Source organism: Haliotis cracherodii, unplaced genomic scaffold (genome assembly GCF_022045235.1).
Source record: "Haliotis cracherodii isolate W230 unplaced genomic scaffold, xgHalCrac1.p SCAF_10, whole genome shotgun sequence".
Lineage (NCBI taxonomy): Eukaryota > Metazoa > Mollusca > Gastropoda > Lepetellida > Haliotidae > Haliotis > Haliotis cracherodii.
The window spans coordinates 15,621,965-15,632,623 of record NW_027266265.1 but is presented as its reverse complement, the minus strand read 5'-3'; the positions used below and the strand labels follow the sequence as shown (position 1 = coordinate 15,632,623).

The window sequence follows — 10,659 nt, the reverse complement described above, 5'->3', positions numbered from 1 at the left end:
AAGTGTCTTAATGTGCATATGAACAGAACTGACTGAGTTTTTTTGAATGTATGTTATAGGATGTTGATAATTATATTTGAAACTAAAGCCCTGCAAAATGTGTATTTTATTTCTTTGCTCGTTGTAAAACAATTTCCTACTTTATGTTAATCAGTAACAACATGGCGGTGCAAGGAGATTTGCGTATCCAAAGAGAATTGGTAAATCCACATTTTGACGGATACAAGCTTTCCCTGGATCATTTGCCAGTTTACACAAAGACATTAGATAAAGGTAACGCATTTTTAACTTGAAAATATATATGTTAAGTGTTGTTGAGTTTGAGAATGACGCCATCTTTTTTCAATACAAAAAGTGACATGTAAACTCGGACACGTGTTCGAAATGACGAACGTGTATCTGTCGTAAGCAGTAGGTGGCATGGGTATTTACGGACTGTTCGCAATAGCTCAGCATATGTTGGTGTCTCTTGCGAATCGTTAGCATCATGACAGATATGCAGTCATCTCATATGTTGCCATATATAAAAAATATCTTGATGAATCCATATTTTGATGGATACAAGTTGTCATTTGATAAACTGCCTGTAATTGCAAAGCAGCTCGGCTATGGTAAGTTTTTCAATTAGGTAAACCTTATGATGATTAAAGGACACAGAGATAATTTTGTCTGATTGTAAGTGCGTGTTAAATAACTAATCATTAATGCTTTCAACATGTCTAGTATGCATGGTATAAGCATGGTAATTTTTAAGGCTAACTTATCATGCTTAATATTTTAACTATATATTTTGTAAGCTGTTAATCATGTTATAAGTGTTATCATGACCACTCCTTGGTGATTTGTTATCATGGTTTCCGTTCTTAACCATAATTTTATTTTCCTTTATGATGCATTGAATGATTATCCCTATTGAAGTAAGGTAGTATAGTCAACCTTTCTCTTTTCAGGCATTGATGTAAGTAAGTTGACAGATGAGCAGTTCTCGTACCACCACGCAAAGCTGCTCTCTGTACACAACCACTTGATCTGTGATCCGTGGCAACCAGTGTCAGTGTACTTTGTTGATAATGATTGGACCATTCACAGAGCATTCGGTACTGATGTAAGTATGTCATTTATGGTTGTGTTACTTTCTGAGGTTCTCACAGATATATTTGATCGTAATTACAGTGGGATCTATTAAGACCAGTCTTTGTCTAATGGGAGCACTTGTTGTTTAGGGTGCTGCAATTTGCTGTTCAGAGTTGTGTCCCTTGGGCTTATGACCATATGGGTTCAAATCCAATTATGTTTCTAGGTTTGTCAGCACTATAAACAAAGTGGTTAATGTCTAAGACTTTGATTTCACCAAATTGTTAGTACAAGTTCAACACCAGTGACTCATGATAATTAATGGTAAACATGAGAGACGTATGAAACAAAATCAGTGTAAAAATGATGTACCCATATCATTATGAGCATGATAAGGACCTACAGAATATATTAAAAAATCATAATATGATAACAATTTTCCGTTTAAAAAAAAAGAAGTTTTATGAAGCATTTGTTGGGTCAGATGCTCCAAGTTTGCTATTTGATGTGTACTTTTAAAACTGCTATTCTCAAAATCATGATATCATCAATGTACTACAAGTTATAAAATTACTGAAGAAACATAATATCAATTTCAGGGAAACCGTGTTGACATCAGTGACTCGTTATTTGGGATCCCCGAGTCAGCCAATTTGAGACTGCAACATGGTCGTTTTAATGTGACCCTGACCTTCCCTACAGAACAGCTGGCTGTACTGTCTGACGGGGCAGGGAACCTGTATCTGTTTGACACGGGGGACAGGAAGGGAGCACCCAAACAATGGAAGGTAGGTCCTGAGGGATGTTCTGATGATTGATTGGATACTTTATACAGATGCAATGACCCTTTGCAATGAACTTTCTTACATCTATACATCGCCACTATAATTACGTCTAACACATGCTTCAGTAATTTTTAACCAATAAGACATTTTTTCTGCATGGTTTGCTGGTGTAGAAATATTATATTTGAAAAATTGAAATCATGATAGATAGACATGATAAATGAATGAAAAAATGTGGTACTTTGATACGTTGTGCCTGACAATACATCCCAGTTTTGTTATTGATTACATGCTCATGCTATCAACCACTAGTTTGATCCAGATGCAGTTGTTCACCAAGTCTTAGGTATTGATAACTCTGGCTTTAAACAGTAGCGACATCATGGCAGGAATATTGCTGACTGTGACGGTAAACGACAAACAAGTGTAAGCAACACTCACTCACTCACCCACATCAGTGACAGTTTTTCTGAACTAGTTAAAGTCAGTCATATTCATTACAGTAGAGAAAGGAAATTATGAAAATGATAACCTTATCTAAAACTGATGCTTCTCGTGTACACTTTCAACCCATTGGATTTCTGGATTAGAACTGGCCTCCAGCAACCTGAGCTGGGCATAAGAGGTGACAAAATGTTGATGGCAATGTCAACATACCTTTATGATGTGGATCATTGCTGGCAATATCAATCACTGGATTGTCTTGTCCGGACAGATTATTTTCAGGCTGCTGAAATGTTGTTGAGTGCAGAATAAAACAACAGACACAAACACATGCATGGTACACTTTCTTTTTTGTGTTTGGGCAACACCAAGATTCCTGACATATACTTGAATGAACTTCCTGTAGAGATTTAGGGAAACAATCCACTCTGAATGCATTGGCAGAATAGGTGATTACAGTGTGACATGAAACTTGCCCTGATGACAATGATGGTTGCTCCTAGGGCTGGGACGATACACCAACTGTGCGATCCAATATGTATCACGTTACCTTGGTCACGATCCGATACGCATCACAAGACTTGCATGTGCTCTCGTAGGTCCCTAAGCCATATTTTTCATAGGCAGGATAGTCAAATAATGTAATGTCCCACCACTAGTTGCTTCTGTTGTCAAACACTACTTTTTCCTGGTACTGTGAAGATCCAGGTTAGAATTGGCCTCCAGCAACCCGTGCTTGGCCCCTGTGAAGATTCAGTTTAGATCGATCCTCATGATATCAATCATCTATTGTCTGGTCCAGACTGCTGTCATATAGCTGTAGTATGGTGTTAAACAACAAACAAACATTTTCCTTGCCTAGACTGGTTATCTAATGTCCTACATGACAAAAAATGGTTGGAGTCTTTTTTTACCGTGACCCAAAACAACATTCACTCACTGAATATGCTTACCTTGATTCACACCAGTTCTTATGCTAACACACCAAGGAGAAATATTGGAGGCACAGAGATGAATCTGAGAGCTCCTGAATATCTCTGATGGTTCTGAGATGAAGGAATAAAGTGGCAAATGAAACACTTGGATGATGAAGATATTGTGAACATGCAGTTGATGCTGGTGATGCTTATGGCTTCAGATTCTGTACTCCAAGCCAGTGCTGGGTGATGGGAAGCAGTTTGTCATCGTGGACTCTGTGCACCACTCGGACAATGAGACGGACCGTGTGGAGTGTCTTCTCATGCACGTGGAGGAGAGGGAGGCTGAGGCTGGAACCTCCATGTCTCCTTTCCTCACAGTCATTGGGTGGATCACCATAGCTTCAGGTAACCATGGTCACTTGTTTAGGTAGGAGGTTAACCTATTCTGTTATAAATTTGAGGTGGTACATGGTTGAATAAACACTGCTAAATGTAACGATGAAACACCTCAAAATTTAAGAATGGAATAGGTTCATCTCAATTCTAAAATGGGTTTCTTAAAACAGAATCCTTTTCTTGCACACATGTTCTGTTTAGTGATGTGTTCAGAAGTTTGGTTATTGCTTTTTGTTTAGCATTGTTAGCATATTCATGCCTATTACCCCTCTTCTCAACTGTCTGGGAGATGCAGTAGACTAGTGGTTAAAGCTTTAAAGCTCATCAACATCCCACTGAGAGGTGGTGTTGGATTCGCCACATGGGTCTAAAGCTTATGTCTGGTGTCACCACGCCCTGATATTGCTGGATTATTGATGAAAGCGTCGTAAAATCTCACTCATTTTTCATCTGTGACTGCATGGGAATTCCGTGTCAGAATAAACGTCCAGCACCACATGCTTGTCAATCTCATTAAAATCAGATCTTAGTTCTCGCTGCCGCTAAACAAAGATCTGAGGACATCCCATTACGGGTCACGTCAGACCGACCTTTCCTGAACTCTGACCGACCAATGGAATTACTGAAAAGAAGTCGACATTGGCCAATCAGAAGGCAGCTTTCTCGTGCTTTATGGAACTAATTTCAAATTGACGACTATGCTTCGAAACATATTTTGACAAATTCTCGCTTAAAAATGTGAAACCTGAACTAAAGAACATTTTCGAATGGCTAATATATGTTCCAGATTGTATAGATTCAGTTGTTTAGCACGTAACTATCTTTGGGAATACCCCGTTTTAAAGTTTTCGAGGCTGCATGATTAGAAATCACATTCCCACTGTCACTTTCATGATCTAGTAAGCGATGCTCTGATTGATCGGATGAAAGGTCTTTCTGACGTGACTCTGATGGGATGTCCTCAGATCTTTGTTTAGGGGTAGCGAGAACTAAGATCTGATTTTAATGAGATTGCATGCTTGTTGTCGTGTGGTGACAATTTGTGATCTAGAATATTGTGTGTCGTCATGCCATGATGTCATTGATCTTTTCTCATGCTATCAGTCTTGGTTTGTCATTGTGTTCAACAATGTGATGGCATTGTTGGTGATTCAGTTGACAAGAAGACCTGGTGTGTGGAGAGGAGTAGGCGTCTCGAGGGAAGCAAGCCCTATGACTACGCTGCTTTAGACAAGGGAGGTAACTCTGTCCTGATCTCGGCCAGTCAGCGCTACAAGTTGGTGTCTGACTCTGTGAAGCCAGTGCAGCCTGATACAGATGGAGACTGGGAAGTGGTTGGGAGAGATGGTAAGATCACTAAAATATGGGACAAAATAACAATTTTGAACAGTCTTTCTGAAGTGACCACTTGGAATGTGGTTGAGACATTCAAGTTCATATGGCACAGGGAATTGTTACTTGAACTTGGTGTTGGGCACTGAAACATGGCTTTCCTAAAATGTCAGCAATATTTCTAAGTTTCAATCTGTACATGTTGATAAACTGAATGTTTGTAATAATCTGGCTGTACCATGGCTAAAGTTTTACACTATGTTAATAGTTATAAGTATAAACAATACAAATGGTACATTTGTTGTTATGTTAAAGGTTTAGAATGACTTGATATTTTTACAGGTGTTCCAATAAACAAAATAATTTGAAACTGTCAAATTGATACATCTATTGTTGCCTTTGCTGTTGAAGTTGGCCACAGTAGACACAATGAAATCTGGGCATCTTAATGTTATAATTCTATGGGATTTGTACAAGACATTGTTGAGCATTTCAGTATTCCTGCAGTTTACTGTTACCATTGTTATTAGCATGATTAGTATGTGATAAGTATGAACATCTTAGAGAAAAGTATATTCCAATGTTTCATTATAGGCATAAAAACAAGATGCTAATGATCAGTCTGATAAAATCCAACAAGTCTGCTGTTATACGTTCATTAGCCATATTGTTGAAACACATTCTCTGTCAGTTTTTATATATCATGTATATCACATGATTAAACAAATGAAACTGAAAAACTGACAAAGATAGCAATGGGATTATCTACATATTACTGTATAATGCCAGGCAGTGGTAGGGTTCACACATGCATTAGGATTACCATGAGTTGTGAACAGTTTCATGCAGTTAGCTTATTATGAATACATGTGTGTCACAACTTTGCTACAAACCTGAGAAATACTGACAATGAAAGGGACATAACTCTTGTAAGCGTGACATCCACAGAAAGAAAGGTGAGGTAAAATGGGGTTTAACGTCGCGTCCAAGATTACTGCACTTATAAAGCGACGTGCATGCGTGTGTGTGTGTGTCTGTTTGTAGTACAAACTTTGTACTAGTCCGGACTGATGGCGATTTATAGTGCTAGCTCACTGAGATATCATGTCACAGTTAAACATGAAAACCCCACTCAGACACAGTATACTGACTCCGAGCCCAACAGTCCTTGTTTTAGCCCTTAGATGCCGAGCGCCAGACAGGGTAACAACAAGTACCATCTTTTAACATCATTTGGTGTGACACAGCCAGGGATCAAACTCCGGGCGGACGCTCTACCACTAGACCACGGAGGTGGTCACAGAAACACAAGTTTCACATTTTCTTTTTTGTTCTTTTGGCTTTTAGTCTGGAGTATCTTCAGACTATATTTTTCTTCAATTTTAGTTTACTTTAACTTTCAATGACTTTTATGAACTGGGACATATTTAAATCTGTAAACTATGTAATCATGGTAGTAAAAATCCCATACGGACATATTTGCATATGTTTAAAACTTGTTGACAGACAAGCTCCCTGAATACACCTGGACACAGGACAACGAGGACATCCATGTCCAGTTCACCGTGCCCACCACGGTCAGCAAGGCCGACATCTATCTGACCCTCAGTGCAGACCATGTGGACTTTGGGGTCAAGAACAGCACTGTGCTCCTGAATGGGGCGCTGCACACCGAGGTGGACGTCGAGGCCAGCACATGGACCATAGAAGGGCAGAAGTGAGTAGTCCGAAACGGTCAATATTGGTCTTCATATTTCAGTGGTACATCAGTGGTACCAATGGGTAGACTTAGTGCTGGATACATGTAAATGTTTACCCCATGTATAGACAATCCCGACCGAGTGTCTTTATATCAATACTTTGCAAGCCTTGGACTTTTATTCTTTTATTGACGAGTGTTAATATATATGATATCAAAAGACATGAGGGTTAGATACCGGGTACTATTTATTATTCGACGTCATTCTTCCAACTTTTTCTGTTTGTAAACAGTAATTATAGTAACAAGTGTCTTGAGTGTAAAAAGTACTGCTAACCAGCTTCAGTAGCAGAGAGATTGGTGATGTCATGTGATTGTGACGTTGTGGAAGCACTTTTTGAGGTGCACACTGTTTCTTGTTTTTACTGACATGCTTTACTCAGTGCTAATAAGCTGTGCTATTTGCTGTTTGATTGGATTAAGGTAAAGATATGTATCTTTCCACTGGGGATGGGGTGGGGGGAGTCGCATTTTTGGCTAGGGGTCAGCAGTCGTATTAATTTGGAGATGCATTAATTTCCAGATTTACAGTATGTGGGACATAAGAGGAAAGTTAAATAGGATAGGACTTAATTATTGCTGGGTAACATTAAGTGTTGGTTCATGGACAGATTCATAAGCTGCTTGGGCTGTTTGTTTCAGATTGGTTTTGTCCTTATCCAAAGAGAACCAGACTGCTTGGCCGACTGTGGTCATCGGAGACAACAGAGGAGAGATGGTCTTGGATCCCGACCAGATCGACCAAATACATGAGAGACTGGCCTCATATACGTCAGATCAGATGGTGGGTTGAAGATTTGTGTTGTAGAGATTAGAGGTGATGGGTCTGTGTTATGATGGCAGTGTTGTGATGGTGTTGTTGGTGAGTGAGTATGGTTTTGCTCTGCTGTTTGCAATATTCCAGCAATATCCCGGTGGGGAACACCAGAAATGGGCTTCACATATTGTAGCCATGTGGGAAATCAAACCCGGGTTTATGGCGTCATGAGCAAACCCTTTAACCACTAGGCTACCCACCACCCCGGTGATGCCTGTGTTATAATGCCAGTGCATGTTCCCTCCAGAACCCCGCCCCCGAGGAGGACCAGGAGAAGCCGTTCAACACCCAGGATCTGGAGGACTGCGACGCCAGCAGTGAGGACAGTACATGGTTCATGCGGATAGACGGAGAATCTCACAAGATTACTAATGAGGTAAAGAGTAGATGATTGAGTAGTACAGTATGACTCTATATTATCGCTGGTTCTATATTATCACAGTATAAGTAAATCTTGTAATCCACACCCCCTGTAAATTGTTTACTTATGCAAATCTAAGCACAATATTTCATTGCATGATCGAATACAGGACTCGTTGCGATATGTCACAGCTACTCATATGTTTTCACGTTAACATTTTTCAGATTGTTTCTGCAATGTTTTTGAAGTGGGAATACCCCCACCTCCATTTGAAATTGATTAGAAACATTTGTATGGACAAAGTTCCTTATCCAAAACAGGGAGTAATGCAAGCACATATTCCACATGTATCATACCACAAACTAGCCATACCACGATAATATACTCTGTAAAGAAAATCAGTATCGATCAATCCTAACTGATGTGTCATAAAAGTTGAACAAAGAACAAACATTTTGCGAGTGACATTTAATAGGTTAGTAAGCATGCACCATTACGATGCATTGTCAATTAACTACCACAATGATATAGCGTACCATGCTAAATGACCATGTCAAATACAGCACTTGATGCAAATGCTGTACAACTCCTTGAGAATAATAATTTGATACCCCCTGTGAGGAATCCAGGAGTCCAAGCACCCCACAGTAGCAGACTCAATTCTAGGCTCCCATGACCTGGGGTTAGTGTGCGATCATACCCTGATGGTGTAAATTGTTGCTCATATCATCAACCTTTGGATTACCTGGGCCGCATTCCATTATTTATAGGTACCGGTAGCCGTGAAATTACTGGAATACTGTTGATTGACGTTGACGAACATTCTTTTGTGTGAAGATAGGCACAATTTTTATGGATAACAACTTCTTTAGTACTGTGAAAAGCGACGTTTCAGTATAGATCCTTATACTGTTGTCAAGCTTGACAACGGTATAAAGATCTATACTGAAACGTCGCTTATCACAGTATTAAAGAAGTTGTTATCCATAAAAATTGTACCTATCTTGTCATCCGTCAACTTCTAAGTAATGCCTATCAAACAATTTATTCTTTCGTGTGATTTGATACCTGTGTCACTGATAATGCTGCCATGCTCCTCGAACACGCCTCAATTGAACCACTACATATATTGTTTACAGCCTTTGATATTGCATTTTCACAATAACTTTTCCCGTTTTTGTTTTTTTGTTCATAATTTTATGAAATATTTGTTGGGTCAGTGTTTAGTATTTGAAGTATACTTTCAAATCTGCTCATAATACATTTATCACAAATGTAATAACAGTCGTCTGAGGCACTGCAATTCTCTTTGCAGAGTTGCGTTACTTGGGCATGTCAGAAACTTATAGTGGGTTCGACTCCTGGTTTGCCCTGATTATGTTCTAGGTTTGCCAGCATCATACCCAGCTCGTCTGAGACCTGCATCACGTCGGGCTTTCCTCCCAAATTAAGCTGACACACTGTGATATAACTTGAATACTTTTAAACATTTTAAAAGCAGCTTGAAACCCAACTCACTCACTCTATTATCTTCCAGGTGTATCTCAGCAGCCATCAATGGCTCTTCAATGTGTGTCTGGAACCCAGTAAAACCCCCGCTGTGTGTCTCAGGTATGATTGCGATGGGTCGCTATGGCAACCAGGTGATGCTGCAAAAGATGGCACACAGATTCTCGAACATGTTGGAATGCTACATGCGTTTGGGTATGTGCAAGCATCCAAAGTCCAGAGAAAGTTTTCGTCCTGTTCCCCGGATATGTCGTATGCTGTGATATGTGACTGTACACGACACCTGTACATTTACAGGCAGCATATGCCAATTGCCTCCCCTTTGAGAAACAGGAAAACAGGGCGGCAGGTTAATGCTGTTGCCAAGCAACAAGTGGTTGCCTTGGATACCACTGATGACATTTTGGGACTGCGGGCAACAAATGACAGAATATTTGTGATGACGAGTAGTTCGCTGTTTGTGGTGAGACTTCTTATTGAAGAGTAAAGTATGACATTGTTATTCTGGGATGAACAGTTGTGACAATTGCAAGATGCTGTCAGGCATGTACGGGCAGAATTAGAAATACTGGCTGGCTGACTAAGATGGACTGAAATTCCCAGGAAAGTATTCTCATGAAGACTAATGCACAATTATAATGACTAAACTGATATTTGAAATATTCAATATATATATTGTTTCATACCTGATATTTAAAAAAGTACACTTATCATTATAGAATGTCTTTGATATGATATTAAATATTTTTAATTATCATGGTTGTAGTTTTCAGGGTGATAAGCCATTTTCTTCATGTTGTCATTATTGTTATAGAAGTTGATGAAGTTCATTGGACCCTTTGGCTAGTTGTCAAAACCCTAAATTGTTTTGGTTAGGTTGAAAATGGATGTGAAAAGTACTCAGCTGATAAAATGTGGTGTGAATCATAAATAATGTCAGAACTGTATCTATCAAGAAACATAGGTGTCATGATTTTAGAATTGAGTTTACTGGATGATTCCACGAACCAGGAAGTCCAGTGACCAACATTCCACTCTGTATTTGAAAGCGTCATCAACAGCTGGCTCAGATTAATTTAACAAAACCAGAGAATTAACCAGAAAGTTATGTGAATTGGAGCAAGAGGATTGGGGCCTACACCATTCAATTCACTTGGGATGTAAAATGTGTAATTTCTTGTTACTCATAATGAGTATGTTAATAATGCTTTAGATTCCATACACTAGTATGCTCAAAGTCCTACCTAATTTGTTCCTTGGCC

General features: G+C 39.3%; 1 protein-coding gene across 1 annotated transcript; it reads left to right on the top strand.

Moving 5' to 3' along the window:
- Nucleotides 1-143: 143 nt before the first annotated feature.
- Nucleotides 144-10,067, top strand: LOC139454109 (nudC domain-containing protein 1-like). The gene is made up of 9 exons (XM_071235623.1): nucleotides 144-273; nucleotides 951-1,105; nucleotides 1,674-1,862; nucleotides 3,442-3,628; nucleotides 4,775-4,966; nucleotides 6,458-6,668; nucleotides 7,353-7,494; nucleotides 7,775-7,903; nucleotides 9,426-10,067. The coding sequence occupies exons 1-9, from the start codon at nucleotides 144-146 to the stop codon at nucleotides 9,882-9,884; spliced, it is 1,794 nt and encodes a 597-aa protein (XP_071091724.1). The 3' UTR covers nucleotides 9,885-10,067.
- Nucleotides 10,068-10,659: the final 592 nt, after the last annotated feature.